This window comes from Ictidomys tridecemlineatus, chromosome 14 (genome assembly GCF_052094955.1).
Source record: "Ictidomys tridecemlineatus isolate mIctTri1 chromosome 14, mIctTri1.hap1, whole genome shotgun sequence".
NCBI classification, from domain to species: domain Eukaryota; kingdom Metazoa; phylum Chordata; class Mammalia; order Rodentia; family Sciuridae; genus Ictidomys; species Ictidomys tridecemlineatus.
In genome coordinates, this window is record NC_135490.1 from 13,457,550 (window position 1) to 13,479,986 (window position 22,437).

The 22,437-nt window shown below is 51.8% G+C and overlaps 1 protein-coding gene across 4 annotated transcripts in view; it reads left to right on the forward strand.

Moving 5' to 3' along the window:
* Positions 1–22,437, forward strand: part of Gfra2 (GDNF family receptor alpha 2) — an 88,376-nt gene that overhangs the window by 56,826 nt on the left and 9,113 nt on the right. For all 4 annotated transcript variants that reach the window (XM_078030924.1, XM_078030925.1, XM_078030926.1 and 1 more), the window contains 3 exons: positions 18,540–18,649; positions 19,325–19,465; positions 21,352–21,524. In XM_078030924.1, the coding sequence (XP_077887050.1) occupies positions 18,540–18,649; positions 19,325–19,465; positions 21,352–21,524 (424 nt within the window). The remainder of the gene's footprint in view (positions 1–18,539; positions 18,650–19,324; positions 19,466–21,351; positions 21,525–22,437) is intronic.

Genomic DNA, 22,437 nt, shown 5'->3' on the forward strand with positions numbered 1-22,437 from the left:
CTTCTGGAGCCCTTTTCCTCTTGGGATTGCTCAAGATGACCATGTCAGTCCCCACGGGCCTGAAGGAGAACCCCTGCTCCCCTTTAGCTCTCAGGCTCCAGGGGCAATGCCTGTTCCCTCTAATGCTCCTCAGCATAGCCGAGACCAGCCGAGAGGATTATTATCGCTAGGTAGACTCAGGGGAGACGAGGAGATAGGCGCAGAGAGCATCCTGTGTGTCTGGGATGACTCCTGTTACAGGTCTGGCTTATTTTCTGAGGCTGCCAAGTTCTGTTCTTTGGTCTCATCCTGCCCCATGTGGTGGGCACCATTGTGGAATCTGCCACCTGGCCATAGACTCTGCTTTCCAGACCCCGGACAGCGGGCTGCCAGAGGGAACCTGCCCAGATGTACAGTTCTGAGGTGTCGCCGATTGAGTGCTTGTGGGTTAGGAGCCGTGTCACTGTGTTAGGCTCTCTGACTCCTCCAGGCCTTGGAGGTGGGCATTCTTATGATCTCTGTTCAGTAAGGAAACTGAGAACCAGATACGTTAAGAGCCCCACCCAGGGTCACACACTAATAAGGTGTAGCAGAAACCTGAACCAGTGTGGGCCCCAGGGCGGTGCTTCTCACCCTATCCTGCCTTCTGTCTCCAGATAGTCTCTGTGGACCTTCCACCTCAAACAATTATGGTATAAATTGCTGGTTCCTGAGTCCCTGAAACCTATGGGAATCCCTGGGAGTGGGACCCAGGAATCCATTTTTTTCTTAGTTCCCTGGGTGATTTTCTGGGGGAGGGCTAAGATCTGCTGCAGATAGGGACACCCTGTCCAGCCAAGGATTCTATGTCCAGGAGTCAGTGCTGGAAGGTGGCCTGGGGGTGGGGGATCCCAGGGAACTCATTCCTTTCCATGGTCTGCCAGTATCTCCACGGTCTCTGTATCTCCTAGAACTAGGCCAATTGTAGATGGGGTATGCCTGGCCTGGAGAGTCGCCCAGGCTCACCTACCACCTACCTGCCTTTAACAACGACCAACTTGTCCTATCATCTAGCCCAGAAATGTAGCAATCTACATTTTTGCTATTAAAAATGTAGCAATCTACATTTTTGCTATTAAAATCACCCTGTTTATTCTTGGGGAATTAATTCAAGTGTTTCTCCCTGAGTCCAGGCAGTTACTGGAAATGGGCTGTCATTGCAGGAGACCACTGTGGCATGAACAGAACAGATGGGTTGGCACCAGCTGTTTTAGTCAGCTATCTCGCTGCTGTGACTAAAGGACCCGGCCAGGAGGATTGTAGAGGAGAAAAAGCTTATTTGAGGGCTCACGGTTTCAGATGTCTTAGTCCATAGAAGGCCGGCTCCATTCCACGGGGCTCAAGGTGAGGCTGAACATTGTGGTAGAAGAGTGTGGCAGAAGGAACCAGCTCCCACAGTGAGCAGGGAGCAGAGAGAGAGAGTCCACTGGCCAGATACAAATGTATACCCAAAGCCATGTCCCCAGTGCCCACCTGCCCCAACCACAGCCTACCATTCAGTTACCACTGTTAGTCCCTATGAGGGATTGGGTAAGACTCACAACCCAATCATTTCTCCTCTGCATCTTCTTGCACTGTCTCACAGGTGAGCTTTTGGGGGACACCTCACATCCAAATCATAACACAAGCCATGGAGACGGAGGAAGGCCCAGGATGGAGGCTGTTATCTGTGGCCAGACAAGTGCTGCTCCCCCCACAATTCTGACTGACCACTGTTACAGGGAGTTATCTGCCACATGCAGTGTCCTGCGTGGTCTCTGTAACTGTGGGCACGGAGCTCCCTGGCCTGGGGAGGGAGGGTGGCAGTCTGAAAACCTGAGAAGTACAACATGATTCTTTTCCATCTCCTCCTGCAGGTGGCTGCAATGGGGTGCGGCGGCATCCAGGTGTGGAGCGCTGGGCCCAGGCTGTCCAGCGTCCTGCCTGGCAGAGCGCAGGGAAGAGGGGGAGAATGGGCCAATGGGCTTCCCTAGGACCTTGCTGGAGGGTACAGGGGTTCCGTGGGAGGACCTGGTTCAGTGAGGCCTTCACCTCTTCCTGGGGCAGCTCCTTAGGGAGAGGCAAGTGAGGCTTTTTCTGACCCCCATGTGGAGTGGGGACCCAGCCCAGGGGGGCGGCAGAGACTGGGACCCTGGAGAGTTGAAACCCTGTTCTTGGCAGGGTGACCACCCAGGCTGGATACCCAGAGGGTTCAGCTTGCATCTGATTCAAGTGGAGGTGGGAGAAGTGAAACCTCCGGGAATTAGGAGGACGTGGATAAGGGGGGCGGGAAGATGATGTCTCCCCAAGTTCACGTCTACCTGGAATCTCAGAATCTGGCCTTGTTTGAGAATGTGGTCTTTGTAGAGAATCAGGTGAGATCATCTGCCTTAGGATGGGCCTCGAATCTAGTGACCCGTGTCCTTGTAAGGAGAAGGGAAGATGCAGAGGCACACGGGGAGGAAGGCCGTGTGACATGGACATAGGGAGTGGAGTGATGCTGCCGTAGGCTAAGAGATGCTGGCACCGCCGGAAGCTGGAAGAGGCAGGAAGGACCCTCCCTGGGGCTTTCAAAGGGAGCCTGGCTCTGCCAACGTCATGATCTTGGACTTCTAGCTCCAAAACAGGGAGGGAAAAATACCTCTCACTTTTTAAAAAATATTTTTTTACTTATACATGGTCACAATATCTTAATTTTGTTTATTTATTTTTATTAGGTGCTGAGGATTGAACCTAGGGTCTCACACGTGCGAGGCGAGCGCTCTGCCGCTGAGCCACAGCCCAGCCCCAAGTCCCTGTCATTTAAAGCCACCTAGGTTGTGGTAATGTGTTAGGGCCACTCTAGGAAACTAATACTTAAAGGCAGGGTCTCATGCACTTCTCCAGGGCACAGAAGGGCTGACTTGTTGTCACTGTGCTGCTCCAAGGCCAGCAGGACTTGGCAAATGTGATGACAATTCATATGTCTCTGAGAGGCGGATAGGCAGGGCTCGGATGGACAGGTGTGGCGGAAGAAGGCTGGGAAGGGCTAAGGAGGGCTTTCAGGGAAAGCGGTGCTGGAGGAGGGGGGTGAAGGGCTGCTGGGAAGAGGGAGGAGCTGGAGAAAAACCACGGGTTTGAAGGTAGAGATAAAGTGGACTGTCACCCTAATGGTGTCAACTTTCTCCAAGGCACCAAAGCCCATTTACTGCTGGGTGCAGCCTGGAGGTGACTCTTAAAGGGAGAGGCTGCTGCATTGGAGGCCAGGCAGCCCTGGCTCTGTGCTTGTGACCATCACCCCTGTCTTGGACTCTGCTGCCAGCAACCTATGTCTATCATCACCAGAGGGTGATGTCCAGCACACGTTGTAACAGAGGTCCAAACCCACCCATCCCTCTGAGAGGACTGGCAATCATGGCCTTTTCCATCAACAGGCCTGAGTTCAGGTCCAGCTTCTTCCTTCCCAGCTGTGCCACAAGTCATTTAGCTCCTCTAAGCTTCTGCTTCCTTCTCCATCAAGTGGGGAATTTTGTTCTACCTGTCTGTCTCAGGGTGCTTTCAAGGATTAAATGCATTAATGCTTTCAGAAGTGCTTAGCAGATACAGAGTAAACACTCAAAATTGTTAGCTATGATTATTTATTATTAGTTTGGTAGGTCTCTTAGTAAATGCAAAGGCAGGGCTAAAAGGAAATAATTATAGAAAACATAAACAGCATAAAAATACTGGTTTGCAAAGTACAGTTTTCAGCCCAAGTGTCTGGGCTGGCTCAGCGTCCTGGTGGCTGTCCCCTGTCTGGCCTGGGTATGGGCTTCTGTGAAAGCTCTGGCCCTGGCCCCCTTGCTCTCTTGAAGCCACTCAGCTCCTTGAATGTCCTGTCATTGACCAAAGCAGCCCCTCGCCTTGCAGATGGAGCTGGTCTGCAGGCCTTACTCCTTGTCTGAGGTCTCGGTTTCGGCGAGAACTCTAGAATCTTCTTGGAGATGAACTGGTATTAGTCTTTAGCTCTTTAACCTCTTCAGACTGACTGGCTGTCCTTGGAGGTTGGATGCTTGGGTGGCAGCCTGTACTCCGCATCTGTTGCTATCCGCATCTGCTCCTTTTCAGAGCAGGATCAGTCAGGAAGGATGGGTTTCCAGGACTGGGGTGTGGAGATGAGTGGGAACAAGCACCAGCCTGGAAAGAGTAGTGCCTGGAATTGTGCGTGGGCAGTCCTCCATTGCAGTGACCATGGGAGCTGACCAGGAGGTCAGCTCTGAATGTCCACCTGTGTTTGAGTTTGGAGTGAGAGCCAGGAATGGGGGGTAACCTAAGGGAGCTATTGCATTCTCTGCCAACTCTGGATTCCCATGATATGAGATTATTCTTGATTGAATTTGTGTTCCATTCTGTGTATAAGGACTTACCATCATGGTCTTGGGGTCCTTCATTAAAACATCAGTCTTTACCCCTTCAGATCCTTTCTAGACCACCAGCCACCTGATGCCAAATTGCTGTTCTTAGTTTGTCTCCTGCTTTAGAATGGCTCTTTTTTTTTTCTAAAGGACTTCCAATAGTATATTTGTCAGCCCAATAATTGCATACCTGCTGCTGCAGAGAAAGGTATCATTTGGATATTCAAAGAACAACTTTCTTATCAGCTGTACAACTGGTCTACCTTCCTTATTGCTGCAGATTCACATAAATCAAAACTCATTGCACTCCATGCACAGTGATGATAGGTGGAATCTACTCTTGCTTTCCAGTATCCTCAGCTCCAATAATACCCACACTAAGATGCTGTTTCCTACTTTGTTCCCTGGATGACTACCAGAGAAGTGGGATTAAGGAACTGGAAGTCCCCAACCCCCTCTCCCCTGGAAGGCTGGATGTCCTATGGTATTAAGGCTAACCCACTTTCCAGCTACTGGGAAGAAGACGGAGTGAGCAGCCTTGGGGACCTAGATTCTGCTTCAGAGTTGCCCTTTAGGCCCCCTGGAGAGAGTGGGAGGCTGGTGGTGAGCCCCTCAGAAACTTCCTTCTGCTCTAGGATAGTAAGGGGCCCTGGAAAGGTTTTGTTCCTGCACCCCCAGCTTCTGAGCCGTCTCCCGATCCTGCCTCTGGAACCTTCTCATTTGTGCTTTCCCCTTCCTGGCTCCCCTTCCTGCTCTCTGGGGCACCACAGGCTTGGCTGGCCTGCCCCCTCTTCCTGGACCCACCTTCACTGTGTCTCGATTTTGACTCAGAATTTTCCTCCTTCTGGACCTTGTACTTCAGTGTCTTGTTCCTCATCCCCTGAACCTCACCCTCGGCAGAATCCTGCAGGGCATGTGTGAGGCGCTCCAGTGGAAGCAGTGAACTTTGCCTGGTGTCCAACTCTGCTGGCGTTGAGACCTACATGCAAATATGTAATGAGCTAAGAGCTTCCTCGCTCCTTCTTGCTTGGTGTTATGTCATGATAAGCTGTCACCGTCTTTCTTCTGCTCCATGGGAATATCCACCTGGAAACTTTCCCTTCCTCTTGGTTGAAGCTAGAGGCTTCAGTGCAAATTCTGAGAGACTGCATGTTCCTGCTGAATAGTAGAGGTCACCTCTCTGTAGCAGAGTTTTCTGGAAGTTTCTGAAATTGTCCATGCAGTTTGCTTTAATCTTCTGGGGCCCAGTGACCACCTACTCTCCTGGCCTGAATTGTCTGCAGCGTCCCCTCTGATTTGCATGTAGCCCACCCCACATGGGGAGGCACTGACAGGAGCTGGCCCACTGCCAGACTGTCACTCCAGGTAGCCAGCACTGTCTCGCACTGCCCATGGTGGAGACTCTTGCCTGCCATCTGGGTGTGCAGCCTCCTGACGTCGAGAGATGTAGCATTGTTGCTTGTTGAGTTGAAGGGTAGAGACAGAGAGAGACAGGACCCAAGATTCAGGGAAAGGGACTCAGGGAAGAGGACTTTGAACCTGAGGCACAGTGTGTGGCCTCTTGTGTGTCTGTCAGGGTGGTGGCACCTTCCTGCGGGTGTGCATGTGGGGAGCTCATGCCTGCAGGTGAGAGGAGGGGCCTGGACACTGCACTCCTTGTGCCTGACGTGATGCTGACAGGTTGGAACCCCCCAGTTTATAGATTTTATTTTTTTAAGCTCTTTTTGTAAAACACTAACCTCAGCGAAGGAGAAAGAAGGAAGAAAAAGAAAAAAGCTGAGTTCAGCAGCTGCAGTTTGCTGTATTTTTCATCTTGCATCAGCAAGTTGGGACCACAAATAATCTGGTCTTGTATGCTCCAGTGACGCTGCCGCTTAAGACTTTGCCACCCGCCCCCCCCCCCCCCCCCAAGGCAGCACATTCCCCGGAGCTGGCCGCGCTCCCCTTCCTGGGCTCTGGGCTGGTAGGTGTGTGGGCAGCACAGGGACCCCAGGGGGAGGAGGAGAACAGAACAGAGAAAGCGCCGGCCGGCAAGGGGGTGGGTAATTAACTTCTGGATGGTTTCTGGAATCAGCTAAACATTTCCTTTTAACCAGGTTCCCCAGCCTCATATCCTTTGTTAGTTCAGGAAAAATGTCATTTATAATGGATGTTGCCTTGATAAATTGCTCCTGAGAAGCACAGCGTTCTCATTAGTCTATATAATGAGAAAGACTCCTAGTGGTGGCAGAGCTGCTCCGATATTTGCCTGATAGGAAAAATATTTGTCCACGCAGTTTGTTTCCGAGGCCTGGAACAGAGGCCCATGGGGAGGGGTCAGGTGGCCCAAGGGCCCTGTACTTTCTCAGAGCAGCCCCCAACCACACCTGCTCCTTTCTGCTTCCTGGTGAGTCCAGGCTGCAGTGTGCTCTGCCCACACCTGTCTTCTCACCTTGCTTCAGCTCCTGCACCTGGAGATTGTCTGTCAAGCCAGGCAAAGGGGAGAATTAGGGTGCAATTGAACTGCTATACACTCTTTATTATTTCTAAGAAGAAAAATAATAAACACAAATATAGAACCTTCTGATTTTCAGAAGTACTTTAGCATGTGTGGTTACATTGAGTCCCCCAAACAGTCTACTGTCTCTGTGTGTGTCAGAGCCACCTAGGCACTGAGGGGTGTGGTAATGTCTCCAGGGTTCCCGACATGTAAGCAGCAGGAGTTTTGACCCCAATGCTCTGCCTTGTCACTGGCCCCATTAGCCCTCTACTTGTTGGAGAATGGACACTTTAACCAGCCTTTCTCCATGGGGACATATTGGCTTCTCCGCTCTAGGTCCCCAAGGCACTTCTTCATGCTAAGAGTGGTGCTTAAGGATGTGTGTTAATTCTTTTAGGCCACTGGGGCCTCCTTTAGTGAATGGCTATTACCAGTGATGGCAGAGAGACTTTTCCAAGGTCCTAACAACCAGGCAGTATCAGAGGAAGGCAGAAAGACACACCCACCAGAGGGCATTTTTTTTTTTTTGGCTGAGCTATCTTGGTGCCCAAGTAAATGCAGCATTGACACAATTTGCTGTGCCTTCGGCTGGAGATCTGCTTGTGATTTATTTTTCAAGTGCAGGTGTTATTAGAGTTCTCAGATTCCCTGTTTCTTAGGGGAAAATCCTCCTTGCTTCCAAGGCAGTCCTTATTTACTGATCCATCCATTGATTCATTGGTCTACCCATCTATCCAACTTTCCATCCATCCACCTATCCATCTAATTAACCCTCTAATCTACCCTCCTTCCTTCTTTCCTTCCTTCCTTCCTTCCTTCCTTCCTTCCTTCCTTCCTTCCTTCCTTCCTTCCTTCCTTCCTTCCTTCTTCCTTCCTTCCTTCCTATCCATTTATCCATGCACCCATGTACCTACTTATCCATCCATTCTTCTCTCCATCTCTCCTCCATCCAGTGGACTGAGTCCCTATTGTGTCCAGCACTTCTTTTAGCTCTGAAGAGTCAAAAGAGAGTAAGATAGTTTCTGTTCTGAAAGAATTTACGGTTTAGGGGGAGAAACAGATATCACTGATGATGCGATCATGCAGGCACAGTGATTGGACTCTGTGAAATGTTTTCGCAGTTAGGGGCAAGGCATTCAGGGAAGGTTTTCTGTCATGTGAATTGAGTTTAGATAGTTTGGAAATGGAAGAGGTTTTGAGGAGGTCATGGTTGGGGGAAGTCATTCTTGGCAATTGGAGCAGCACAGGAGCAATTATGGGTGGGGCTCAAGGTGGCAAATGATGGGCTATAGAATCCCATGGAATTCTCCTTTGGAGGACTTAGTCTAGAGATATAGCAGTTCCCTCATGAAAGACAGGTCTAACATGCCCAGTACGGTCCTGGGCACTCTGTGGCAATCTCAGTTACTCTTCCCAGAATCTATTAGCTATCGACTATGGATGAGGATGCTCAAAGAAGGGTCAGTACATTGTCCAAGGTTGTGATTGACAGAGCTGAGGTTTGGACCTAGGTGATTTAGTGCCTGGGATTTTGCTCTTAACCAGTGCTTCTCCACTTGGTCTGCAGTTAAGGCAAAACACCCACCTCTGGATATTTCTTTGCAGAGTTATGTGATTTGATGTAAGAAAGTATCTGTCTTTGTGTCTTTGTAACAGTATATTGTAACAGTTTGTCCTGGTAACTGTATGTTGTGGAATAAAATGGTTTTCATAGATTGCAAAGATGGGGAAACATGTTCTGCAGAGGCTGGTGGGAGCAGAAATGCTACAATAACAAAACTGGAGAAGGGTCTTTGAGCAGGAGGCCCTCAGTCAGGATGGGAAGCTAAGCTGAAATTGTTGCTCCACAGACAGAAGAACTAACCAGGTGAGAGAGAGGTGTCAGGGTCTTGGGATGAAAGGCTGACCTTAAGAAGACCTTTGGAGAGGTCACCCACTCAGAGTCACCTACTGCCCTCCACCAGAGGGAAACTGAGCTGGAGCATTTTGCTCTGCAGCAGTCGGGAGGGAGAAGAGGGGAAGGAGAGAGGAAGCCTAACCTCACACCAGCAGCAAGAACCATATCAGCATTCAGAGAAAGTTGAAAGAAATCTTTCAGCTGGCTGGCTACCTAGCTCAAGGCTAACCACACTCTTAACACAATAATAAGTCAATCCTCACTGAATAATTAAATAGAGAGCCTTCATAAGTATTGACTTAATGTGACAGCAAGTCTATAGTGACTTGGGGTTTGCTTATGTAAACACAATCTCTTGTTCAGCTTACTTAGCAGTTCAATGAAATAGAACAGTCCTTCAATTAAAATCAAATGATGCATACGTTTAATTCTTTTCTCCTCTTACTGGTAATAATAGGTTTGGAACGTAGGTGGAGGGATGGGAAAGGTGGAGACAGGGGATCTGTTTGGGGAGGACATGAAGGAGCGTATTCGGTGATGGACTCTTAGAGAAGGAAATGGCCTTGGCTCTCATCTCTGGTTTCTGTGGGGAGATCCGGGTGGACTTGGGTTGGCCCATCCAAGCCTCCCTGAACCTCTCCCGGAGCAGGTGTGGGCCCAGCACTGTGGTTCGCTGTCAAGCTTGTGGTTGTGGACTGGTCTGATTGATGGCTTCTGGTCAGCTGGGGTCGAGTGGCTCAAGCCACAGTGCTCTTCCAGGTTGTTATTTCCATGTTCACCTTCATGGCTCACCTGGAGGAGTGAGAGGGTGCTGGGTGAACTGCAGTCTGGTGGAGGACATGTCCAGGAGGAAGGTGCACCCAGTGATTCCTTGGATGGCTTCAGAAGAGAGATAAGCCTCCCCTGGGCTCTAGGATGCTGGGAGAGGGGTGGGGAGTAGCAGGCCAGAGAAAGTGGGGGCTGGGAACCACATGGTGGAAGGGAAAACCCACTGGTGAGGAAGCTGGGATTTGAACCTGTCTTCTGGTCTTGTGTTTGTGGGATCCAGTGGGTTAATTAGCCTCTCTAAGCCTCTGCCTCCTCATCTGTAAAGTAGGGCAAGGTACTGACGTTGGAGAATTGTCAGAATACCATGGCGATGTAGGTGAGGGAACTTTGTAGGACCCTGTGCTAATGTGAGAGGTGCTTGTTAGGTTAATGGTATTAGGTGCTGTTGGCTTGAAGGGACAGAGCTCCTGCCTTCCAGGACGTCGTGCTGAGGAGTGCTTAGCAGGGCTTCCAATATTAATCCCAACATCACACCTTGGCAGAGCACCCACCGTGTTGGGCACTGTCCAGACACTAGGTCCCTTCCCTTGTTGGATATCTCATTCTGTCCTCATAAGGACCACATGAGGGGAGTACCACTGTTACTTCCATTTTGCAGGTGAGGAAATGGAGGCCTCTCTTAATGACCTACTCAAGGCCACACAGCTGGTGAGTAGCTAAGCCAAGGTTCAAATGCAGGGGGCATGTCAGCTGTTGGATGTCAGTGACTGGCGTGCTTCTGTGGAGGAGCAGGGAGGGAGGTGGGGGGTTCTGGAGAACTCGGGTCCTCTGTGGTGGGAGGTTAGACATTTCTACTTGCAGCAGAGCCCTGAGGCCTGTGTCCAGAGGGTTTGGTGCTCAGTTCCCCAGCCTGATGCTCCCAGGAACTGGACTCCCCAGGAGTGAGGAGCCAAATCCCCTGAGACGAGGCCTTTCCTCACCCAACCTCTGTGTCTCAGAACAGAGTCAGTTGCACTTGATGATGCTTCTAGAACCAGTGACATTTTCTCTAACCAAAGACTTAGAAAAATCGTTGTTTATAACTCAGGATTCCTGAGGCCTTGTTCAATTAAACTTCAAGAAATAATTACAACCTTCAAGCAACTTTATTGAAAGAGAACCTAATCAACAGTGTCTTCTGTTAGCATCTTTTGAAATTTCCTCCTGAATCTCCTTGGTTCATAGCTTAACATTTTTCCTTGTTTGTGACCAGGGGGCATACGCTGTACTGGCTTCTGATTTTTAATCCCTTAACATGACTCCATGTTTAAATTTTCATATATTGACACAATCTACATCCTTGTCATCTTTGATAGCTATGTGGCTTTCCCTGGCGTCAACAGCCATCTGGCTGTTCCTCCCCAGGTAAGCTGGAGACAGGCGCAGGCAAGGCTGTCTTCCTGCAGGAATTTGACCGTCGACTGTTTTCACAGTTGCTCTTCTGGAAGTGCTCCTCCATCCTGCTCTATGGATTTGATTTTGGGGCCTGTGGCCTTTTCACAGTGTGCTTTTTTTTTTTTTCTTCTGGTTGCTTAGAACGTGGACAGAGAAGGTAATACAATATCAGAAAGGGAAACTAAGTAGTAGACAATATTTTGCTTTTGTTTTAAATGATAGAGGCCCAACTAGCTTAAGAAGAAGAGAAGAATTGATTGGTTTATATAATATGGGAAAGGCAGGGATATATTCCAGGGACTAAAGTACAAAGAGGTTTCTGTCTGTCTGTGTGTCTTTCTTTCTCTCCTTGTCTCTTGTTCTGTTTTGCTGTTTCTCAGTGAAGGTGAGATGTGTTTATTCTTATTGCAACCACAAGGCCAGAACTATGGTCCCAGCATATCCATAATCACACCTGGGTGTATCATAACCAGAAAAAAAAAAAGAATGCTCTTCCTTGCCTGATCCATTAGGTGAAGTTCATTGCTAGAGCATGGTGGCCAGAAGGAAGGAGCTCCATGGTTGGCCCTGCCTGCGTCAGGTGTCCACCTGGGCTCAGGATGTGGTTTGCAGCCATTATTAGAGCTGCCTGACCTGAGGAGGAAGTCAGCCATCGCCAGGGGAACTGTTGTTCTGGGCAGAAAGGATAAATCTCCACTAGGTGGTTACAGAATAAACAGAAAGGACAGAAGCTGGTTGATCCTTGATTTTATGAAAATGAGGGTGGTAGTGTCCAAGAGGTGGCACGGGAGGATCAGGTTGTCCACCATGATCCCTGTGGGTGTCAGAAAGCAGTCCTGTGGGTGAAATCCATGCTCTTCTTTCTCAGTGTCATGTCACATTGAACCCACTTAACCAATCCCTGGACCACCGAGAAGACCTCAGAAAGTCAATCCACAGGAAGTGCTAGGGAGTGTTATTGGCCAGATTATATTGTAATAATACGTGCAGGTATGGATATGTAACAAAACAAATCTCGTCATGTACAACTATAATGCACCAATAAATATTGTAGAAAGAAAAAAGAAAACTAATCTAGAGACACTAGGGAATACTGGAGTCACTTTCTGTGTTCCCACAAACTGTTCTTGCAACCTGTCATCCGTTAGTTACACTTCCTGGGACCCTTTTTCTCCTCCATGAAATGTTCAAGTGCCCCATGCCTTTTCCCTGGTCAGTGCTGATGGCTTCCAGCTCTTGTTGAGAGGTGTCTGTCATGGTGTGCTAGCTCTAGGATGTGTAACCACACCAGCTAGCCTGAGCTCCATGTCCTGATGGTGAAGTGTGTCTCTTTGGGATTGTTCAGAAAATTAAATGAGATAACAGAATTGGACACATATAGTAGGTCCTCAATAGATGTGAACTCCTTTTTCTCTGCTTTTGCTTCTGCTAGAACCAGTAGAGAGACTCGTTGGTTTCCATGGCAGCCACAAAGCACAACCAGATAAGTGGGAATTTGGGAAAGTGGCAAGAACTTCAGGCCAAAAAGCCACATATTTGCCAGGTTTGGAAAGTTTTGGCATCTTGTGGGAGTATTTCACTCCAGTGTTACTCCAGGCTGAACAAATTTGGGAAAGTCTGTCTAGGAAGGTGTTCATAGCCTGGGCAAGGAGGGTTCCATTGATAACCGGTACCTGTGTGCTTTCTCTTGGCTAAGGTCAAAGTACCGAATCAAGAAGGGAATGCCCGGGGCTGGGGTTGTGGCTCAGTGGTAGAGCGCTTGTCTAGCACATGTGAGGCGCTGGGTTCGATTCTCAGCACTGCATATAAATAAGTAAATAAAATAAAAGTCCATGAACAACTAATAAAAATATTTTCTAAAAAAGAAAGGAATGTCCAAGACTGAGTGTCTCTGTGGGGACAGGATCGTGTGTGTGTGTGTGTGTGTGTGTGTGTGTGTGTGTGTTCACATGTACTCTTACATGTAACCACAGATCTTCTGGGACCGCAGGTGAAGCATTCCTTTCTTCCATGGGTGGCTGTAATATAGTGGGGGGTGTTTAAAGCTGAGACCAGGGGATGGGGTACCCCCCAAGTCAGCTCTGAAACCTTGGCAGGTTCCCTCAATCTTTTGCCTGCCTCTGAATCATCTGGAGGCTTGTTAAAGCAGATTGCTGGCCTTGCTTCTAGAATTTCAGATCTTATACGTCTGAGCTGAGGCCTAGGGAACTTATATTCCTAAGAAGTTCCCTTTGATGCTGACGCAGACCTCACTTTGGGAACCATTAGCTTTTACAGGAAGTGCCTCCTCCCCTCTGGATGGGTTCTGCTCGGGTGGTGGCTCTTTGCATGTCCAGCCCCGATCTTTCCCCCTTTGCTGGGGGCCACCAGTGCTCATCAAATAGTATTGCCAGAGATACCACAAAAAATAGGATGCCCAGTTAAATCTGAATTCCAGATTTAGAAAACTGTTTAGTATAAGTATGTCCTACTTATACTAAAAAAGTATACTTAAGCTAAAAAAAAATCATTGTTTATCTGAGATTCAGATTAACTGGATGCTGTGAATTTAATATGGCAATTTTTTCATCAAATTGGGGGTCAAGTGTCTCTCTCGTTCCTGTGATTGAATAGGCTGCGGCTGCTGATGGAATACGCCTGAAGAGGGTTTGTGTTTCTCGGACTGATCCGCCTCTGCCGGGCACTGGGGTGGGGGTCTTCTCTCTGCCTTGGCTGTGATGGGCGTAGCTGTGCGCATTAGGGTTCTCTTGCTGGATTTCTGCTTTTCTCCCTCCATTTGTTGGTTGCTCTCTCCCTCTCATGCATTCTTCATGCCGTCTCTTTTCTGGGGCCTTTAAAAGGCAGAGATCTGCGTGGAGATGGGGCTGGTCCAGGGAAGGTCTGTGCTCGGCTTCAGGAGTGGAGTCCAAGAGACCATTGACCTCCTGGAGTACGGGGGAGAGTGACATCTGGCCTCGAGATGGTGCAGCATGACCAGCTGGCTCATGCGTCATGAAAGGCTCACGTTGACCTTGGACAGTGTTGGCTACAGGGCTGGGCTGATGTGTTCACGGGGCTCATTCTGTCATGGTGGGAGTTGGAATGTGTTGTGGGCCAAAGGAAGTTGACACCTCTTGATCTCAGATGCTGGCAGAAGAACCCACTGCCGTTGAGTCGACTCTATCTGCATTGAGAGGTGACAGGAAACTTGAGCCATCAGAGGCCTCCTGGAGCCTTGGACGTGGCCAGCTCCTAAATGCCCCCATTTGTCACCTCTGCTTGCCAAGGTTGACTTGACACTGAGAATGGAGAAATGGACGGACAGATGGCCCAGCTGCTTCGTTTCCCTTTCCTTCGCCTTCCCCTTGCTCTCTGCTGGCCCACGCTCCCGCCCTTTCCTCCCTTTGCTCTGAGCCTTGTCTCCGAGGCCCTGGGCACCAGCCGTTGGCCTGCTGTAAAGGAAGTAGGCTGCAGCCACAGGGGACCTGGGGGAGCTGTCCCCGTAAGTCACCCTGGTACCTGCAGAAGGGGCTTCGTGCACATTGCCTGGTATCTGGTGTGCCTCGTCCTGTGTCCTCAGTGTGGTGTGGAGAAGCATAGTGATGTCTGGAGACCAGGGTTTGCCTGGAGGCTGGCAGGCTGCCTCAGATTCCTGATGGTGATAGAGGGAGGAAGGAGCTGTCCCCCCGCCCCCCCAGAGGTGCTCCCATGGCCCCGCACAAGACCCAGACATGCTCCAGCACAGGATAAACAGGTATCTTTCTTTCCTTCCATGCAAGACACCAGGACAAACTGCTTTCTGTTTGTACTTGCCAGCAGCAGGTGCAGAGCTGGGGCTCAGACCTGCATAAAGAAGGGAGACGAGGGCGGTGCCTCCTGACTACCCCAGGTGCATGCTCTTTCCAGGTTCTCTCAGGTGCTGTCTTATTGACGGTCCCATCCCTGTGAGCGAGACACGCAGGCACAGCTCTCCCTGCTTGTTAACTGGGGACATTGAGCGTCAGAGATGGGCTGCTCAGCCCAAGGTCACACAGCCAAAGTAGGGGGCCAGTCAAGGCCACAACGATGCTCCTCCTCCTCCTAGCAGCTGGGTAGGCCCCTTTGAGCTCACTGGAGCCCCTGGCTGGCCCACCTGGGCTTTGCGCTCCTGGCCTGGTGTTCCTTGGCTGGCTTCCTTCACTCCCTCCCCTCCTCCTGATGCCTGGCCTCTCCATGGCCACTCAGGGAGACATTCTGTTTCCCCAGGGGGCCTTTGCCATGGTCCACCCATTCATGCTTCAGCTCCTTCTCCAGTCTGTGGAGCCAGTGACATTTTGAGAGGCCCCGTGGATGTCAAGGCCAGCCATGAGCCCCAGGGTTCCCAGTGTCAGTGGACTGCACAGCTGACCTTGTCAGAGAGCACAAGGCACCCCCCCCGCGCACTGCTAGGGGTTGGAGCTGTCTGGGAAGTCGAGCTGGAGCCCTGAGGTCTTCTATGGCTGCCATTGTCCTCAGGAAGGAGGCTGACAGTGACTTCCCGCCCCAGCCTTGGGCCCCAGCCTGTGGGCACGGTGCCCTGGCCCCATTGCTGGGATCTCCCTCCTGACTTGTGTTGACACGTGTGCTGTCCCTGTCTTTAGTCTGCCAGTCACATGGCAGGTGTCTGTACATATTTGGAGCAAGGGTGAATGGCTTCCTACCACCCCAGGGTGGTAGGGACCCTGGAGGGTATGGATGAGGAAAGCTGTAGCGTCTGCCACTCTGGAGATGTGTGCTCCAGTTGCAGAGACCAAGCAAGGCCATACCATTCAGTCCCTGTGCCATTAAGCTGCCTGAATGTTGTGATTGAAATGCAGAAATGGGAGGAAGTCTCTTGGCTTCCTGGGGAGGGACAGGAGGTGGCCTTGGGGAGATGGGAGGTGTATGGTCTGATGGCATTGGAATGGACTCTTGTCTTTTAGCTAAGAGATGTTGCTTGGGTACCTCTTTGGCATGAGGAAGATGGTAACTAGAGACTTTGTTTGGGGCGTAGCAGTCTCCTTGATCCACACCCTGTGGGCTTTCTCTTGCCCATCTGCAGCCCTGTGATGCAGCCCGATCCTGTCCCCTTGGCTTCTTTGGATTTGGCCAGAGCAAGCAGAGGGAAGAATCTTTGCAAGTGCTGCATTGTTTCCTGGAGTTTGTAACCAAGTAGCAGAATCTGAGTGGCTTAAAACAGCAATGTATTCTCAGGGTTCTGAAGGCCAGCAGTCTGAAGTCAAGTAGTCAGTGGTCTGTGTTCTTTCTAAATGCTCAAAGAACCTGCTCTATGATTAGCCCAAAGAATCTGCTCTCTCTTAGCTCCTGGTGTTCCCAGCCATCCTTGGCTCATAGGTGCGTCACTCTGGTCTCCCCTCTGTGGTAAGGTCCCCGGCACGTCTGTGTCTCTGCTCTTCTTATTCAGATTTAGGACCTGCTCTAATCCACCGTGACCTCTTCTGAACTTGATTACATCTGCACAGACCCTATTTCTGAACAGTTGCATTCAGCTACTGGAGATGAGGACTTCAACATATTTTTGGAGGGGACACAATTCAACTCCAAACTGACTTGTTTTGGTTTGGTTTGATTTGTCTCCAAATCCCATCTACAAGTTAGAGCTTCTGACCCCTCCACCAACCTCTCAGGTCTCTGGAGGTGCAGGGTGTGTGCGGAGGCCCCACCTCCCATCTTTCTCCACTGCCCCCTCTCTGAATTGCTGGCTTGCAGAGTGGGACAGATGCTATCTTGACATGTAAGGCCAAGCCTCATCTTGCAGAGGGTAAGGGCGTGGTTGGGAATGCTGCTTTCCCTGTTTTGGGGGTGGTGGTGAGGAAATAGAGGTATACTGGTGGATAAGAGGTCTTCCTCTGGAAGATGATGTTACTTTTATAGAGATGCAGGGTGCAGGCTCCGGAAGGACTCCTAAGGACTCACCCATCCTGCACTGGGACCCACCAGAAAGGGCAGCCACTTGCTTTCAGAGTTCTGGGTTTGAGTCCTGGCTCCGCCGCTCAGTAATTCTGCAGTCTTGGGCTTATTTAGCTTCTCTGAGGCTCCGCTTGCTCATTTGTCAAATGGAATAATAATAACTGCTTGTCATACCTCACAGAGTTTCTTTGAGGATGAAATAGGAAAGGACTGATATGAATGTACCTTTTGAAAAATCATGACCCTCTAACAGCTTCAGGGGCCTCATCTCTCCAGAGGGCTTCTTACCTCTCAAAAACATCTTTCGGGCCCCTCCAGGCAGACAGGAATTTGTGTGGAAGCGGGGCGCTCTCAGCCACCTTCCTCTGATACTCCTGGACCTGCGTGGCAGGAGCCCTCCTTGGAAGGCGTCTCTCCTCCCTCAGGCTGGCTCTGCCTCTCTTGCCTCCCCCTCCCTCTTCCTGTCCTTTTCTCCAATGGGACAAAGTTCCAGGGGAGAACCAGGGCAGCTAAATTTGGGGTGCACCTGGGTATGTCTATGCCAGGGCCTTCGTAGTGTGCCAAAGCATGGCCAAGGAGCAAGGTGACATGCGTTTTAGCCTTTTCTGTAGCTGGCTATTGGAGTCCCCAGGGAATCCTGGCTGGGCACCTGCTTCCTGAGGTCCTGTTCTGTGCTCATCATGGGGAAAATGCCATGGAACAAGGCCTCCTCACTGCTTCTAAGGACTGCTATGAGACTTGGATGAGTGATGTCTGAGACGACCTGGCCAGGAGCTCCCACCTGCCATGGTGGGCAGGGAAATGTGCTCCCCAGCCCAGGCTGATGGTAACCTGTGGCCACTGGAGCAGAAGGAAGACGTAGTGGGGGTTGCTGTGTGTGTTAGATGTGGGTGCCTCTGATCTGTGCCTCCCCAGAATGCTACCTTTGGGGCTGGGGCTGGGGCTGAGGCTGGACCTGGTCAGACAGTGCCCACCTTTACACAGCTCGGGTCTGAGTGTGGGGCACAGGGCTGTGCTTCAGCAGTGTTGAAGAAGCATCAGAGACGAATGGGTGATGACGTGTTATGTCCTCAGGGGAAGAAAAGGCTGCTTCTGCTGGTGGGACTGGGGTGGCAGTGGGGGTGACAGTGGGTGGGGATACTTGTGACATGATGCAGAGAAGCCCAGGCAGGAATGTTCTGCCCTAAGACGTCTTTCCCCTTGGTGGGGACTGGCTCTTTGAGCTTCAGTCAGATCCTATGAGTGTCTGGGACAGGGGTTATTGGACTCATTTTGCAGGTGGAAAGATTGACGTGTTGAAGGACTTGGGTAAGATCGTTCAGGTGTGTGGTTGAGCAGAAGGCGGGGCCCAAGTCTCTGGGCCACCTCTGTGCACCCAGCCTGTGTCCTCTCTGCATTCTTCTGGTGGACGGAGTCATTGAGAGCGCTGCGACCCGTGGTTCTGAGCTGGCCACTCGATCACTGGCCTTTCCTTAAGCTGTATTACGTGCCCTGCTCTCTAGGAAATCTGTCCCCAAGTTGCCCCCAGCTTGAGGCCCCAGTCTTGGTTCCCCGCTCTTCCCCCCTCCCTCCTCCTGACTTCTGGCCCTGGGGAGCTACAGGGAGGAGCTGCTGTGACGTGCTGGCCAGAGGAGGCCAGAACGCCAGACTAAACCGTCTCCGTTGGGCCTTCTCCTGACACCAGGTCCCGGCTGGCGGACTTCCACACCAACTGTCGAGCCTCCTACCGGACCCTTACCAGCTGCCCTGCCGACAATTACCAGGCGTGTCTGGGATCCTATGCTGGCATGATTGGTAAGTTTTCTTGCATTTCTTGGGCTCATGGTGGCTCCTTGCTGCCCCAGCCTTGTGGGTCAGGGGCTACTACCCAGGTCAGGGCTTCTCTGGGACAGATTCAGATAGAACTTTGAGGGGAGCCAGAGGGGATCCAGCTCTTTATGGAGGAGAGCCCTGGTTCTTTATCATGCGGGGAGGGCCCCAGGCACCTATATGGCTTTGGAAGCAAGAAGAAAAGGTGAAAGAACGGTTTATTGCACGTTCTGACATTCTAGGTCTTCTTGGGCCTCTCTATAGCTCTTACTAGGGAGGCATTGGCATCCCCATCCTACAGATGAGGAAACTGAGGTTAAAAGTTGGGTGACCAGCATAGGCTCACCCGGCTGGCAAACGTCGTCACCAGGAACCAACCCAGGAAGTGGGCCTTCGTTTTTCTGGTTCTAGAAAAGAGGCTCTGCTCATTGGTGAGGGAGAAAACAAGGGACCCAGTCTTGGACAGAGCTGCTTGGCTCTTCCCTGCTGTTCTGGTGATTGGGAGCTTGGTGTCCTCTGTGCCTCTGGCCCCTGCTGACCCCATGGTCACAGAGTTGGGATTGCGAGGTGGGGTGTATGTGCCCTGCCATACCTGGGGCCTGGGGGCCCAAGGGAAGGCCTGACTGCTAATCTCCCCTTCCCTCCTTTCTCCCTGCCCAGGGTTTGACATGACCCCCAACTACGTGGACTCCAGCCCCACGGGCATTGTGGTGTCCCCCTGGTGCAGCTGTCGAGGCAGCGGGAACATGGAGGAGGAGTGTGAGAAGTTCCTCAGGGACTTCACCGAGAACCCGTGCCTCCGTGAGTCTGGCGTGTCCTTCCCTCCCCCACATCCCTGGCTCCCTGCCTGCCCCTTGCCCCGGGGACCAGGGGCCTGCCTGGGCCTCTGGTATCTCCTCCCTGTGGGGTGGCCAGCGACACACATGGGGCTTCTCTGCCATAGTGCGGCCTGCAGAGACCCCGAGCTCTTGACAATCAGAGCTGCCAGTGGGTCAGCCTCAGTGACCACCAGTGACCTTGAACTTGTGTCGGGTCAAGGCTGAAGGTTTCTGGTCTGTTATCCTGACTGCTTCAGGCAGGTTGCTCTGGGACAGACCCCTATCATCCCAGGCCTCTGTCATTTCCTCCTTTAAAGAGTGTTTCCCCATTGGAACTGTGACTTTGAGTCACCTAACTCCTAATCCAGAGGCCACAGAGAGGAGAGCCACCATCAAGCTCAGTCTGCCTTTGATCTTTGCACTGTGAAACCTGTTGCTGACCACCACCTGCAGTCTCCTCCCTCTTTCCTTTCTTCCTTCCATGTGTCTGTCCGTCCATCTGTTCTCTTCCTTTCTGTATGGTCCTGGGAATTCAGAAGTAGAGATCCCAGTGCCTGTCATTCAGGAGCGTGCAGCCACATGGAGGTGAACTGAGAGGCCAAGGTGCAGGGTGAACGGTCCTAGGGTAGAGTTTTGCACAGGGTGTTGCAGGAGCCCGGGGTGGGGACATGTGTCACCCAGGAGGAGGGAGGCCCTGAGGGTTCTCAGAGGTGTCTCCCTTGGTGGATAGTTGAGGAGCAGAAGCCACCTGCTGTCCACCCTGGCAGGGGCCCCAGGCTCCCCAGAAGACCCCAGTTTGTTAGGGAGCTGCACAGCCTGGCCTGAAGCATTGGAGGTGACCACAGTAGGCTGTCTGCCAGGCGAGAGCATCCTCCTCATGGAGGGTCCTGCAGACCTGAGGCCTTGGGTTTCTTAGCCTGCAGGTGGCATGGTGGTGGCGTGGGTGGTTGAAGGAGGTAGGATAGAGAGAGGATCCACTTGGTCGTGATGTGGAGGTCATGGGGGGTGGGGACATGATTCTGCTGGGTGAGGCAGTACAGACAGGACAGTGACAGCTAACTAGAGCGATGGGAGGGGGACAGTGACAAGAGATGGAGTGGAGAGGTCTTTAGGGGTCTGCTCAGCTGGCTGCCAGTGGGCCAGTAGGGAGGCACCACAGGGTTCCTGTATGGGTTTCTATCTTGGGGGACTTGGGGACATAGAGGTGACACCTTCATGACAGGTGACACGGGGTGGGGGGCGAGGAGTGTTGGCAGTGGTAGGAAGAGTTGCCTGGTGTGGGCTTAGACGTGAGGCCTTGGAGGTGCATTTGGGGCAGTGGGGTACCATTTTCCTGGGCGCTTGGCTATGGGCTTGAGTCTTGGGGACGGAGTCCTGCCTAGGAGCTCTGATGGGTCGGTCCCCAGGGAATTAGAGCTGGTTAGCAGTGTGGGTGGGAGGCCGCCCGTGGGAGTGTCAGGTGTGGAGAGGGAGGAGGGCTGATCTGGGCCCTTGGAATGCCAGCAGCAGGGCTGGAGCATCTCAGTGGCAGCGGAGCCCCGGAGCCTGTGTCTAGGTATCTGTGGTGGGGCCACCTTGGCACGGCTCTCCTCCTCGGCTCCCACATGCCCACTTCCTCCTCCTCCTCTGCTCTGAGCCGTCCTGGCCATCGCGTGCGTTTCCTTCCATTCTGGCTTCTCTGTCTCCCTCCGGCTGATTTCTTCTCTCAGTGTGACTTCGTAGGTCTGAAAGAACCTGAGCTGAGTTGAATCCCTCTGTTACCCTTCGTCCCCAGCTTTGGGCTCTTCCAGGGAGGGCAGTGGTCAGGGTGGGGCGAAGCGATGGAAGTGATCCTGATTTCTATGCACCTACCTGACCCCCACCCCCCAGGGAACGCCATTCAGGCCTTCGGCAACGGCACAGATGTGAACGTGTCCCCCAAGAGTCCCTTACTCCCGGCCACCCAGGCCCCAAAGGTGGAGAAGACTCCTTCTTTGCCAGATGATCTCAGTGATAGCACCAGCCTGGGGACCAGCGTCATCACCACCTGCACCTCTGTCCAGGTGAGGGCGTGGCCCTGCCACTCAGGGACTGGGGAGGGGGCGGGGGGAGCAGCATGGTGTCACCTCGGTGTGGGAGACCACTCATCTGGGGCCAGTGAGGAGCACTGAAGGTCCTTCCTGTAGGTCAGGGGCCCAAGAGCAGGGAGGAGCTGGGAAGTGTTTTCACCTGTTCGTTCCTAGGCCTTCCTCTAGCAAATGCGGGACACCTGTTCATCACAGTGTCACACCAGACGTCTGCAGGCACAAGAGAAATGTAGCAGTCACCATTTATCAGCCTTCTGCTAATCACCAGGCTGTGTGCTGGGGGAGTCTCTGCTTTCCTTATTGAATTCTCACACAGTCAGGTGTCGGCGTTCTTGCTTCACATGTGGGAAGCTGACGAGAGGGCTCCCAAGATCACGTAGCTGATTGGTGTGGAGGATGGCCAAACCCACATCCGACTCCAGAGCTCATGTGTTCACTTGTCCATCCGTCTGTCCATCCGTCTATCCATCCATCCATCCATCCAGTCATGTATCCTCTCACCTGTGTGGTTACTTGCTAGGGATACATGGATAAATGAGGTGACAGTCTTATTTTTTGGTCCCATGGCCTTATTGAGGATCAAACAATGAAACCAGCATCAGATGTAGACTGCAGGCAGTGTCACAACAGGGGACACGTGGCACTCTGGAGGTGCCATCACTCAGCATCTCTGCTGAGCTACCCTCGTACCACTGCACCCTTCACTCCAGGAGGCTCTTTGCTGAAGGGGTCGGTTCTAGACAGGATAGAAACACACACACACACACACACACCACACACACACACACACCCTGAGAACAAAGGATTTAGAAGAGAACCTAGTGCAAAATACTAGGGAGGACAGAGGAGGGAGGGAATGGTGAGGGTGTGGCTGGTGGGAACGAGGGAT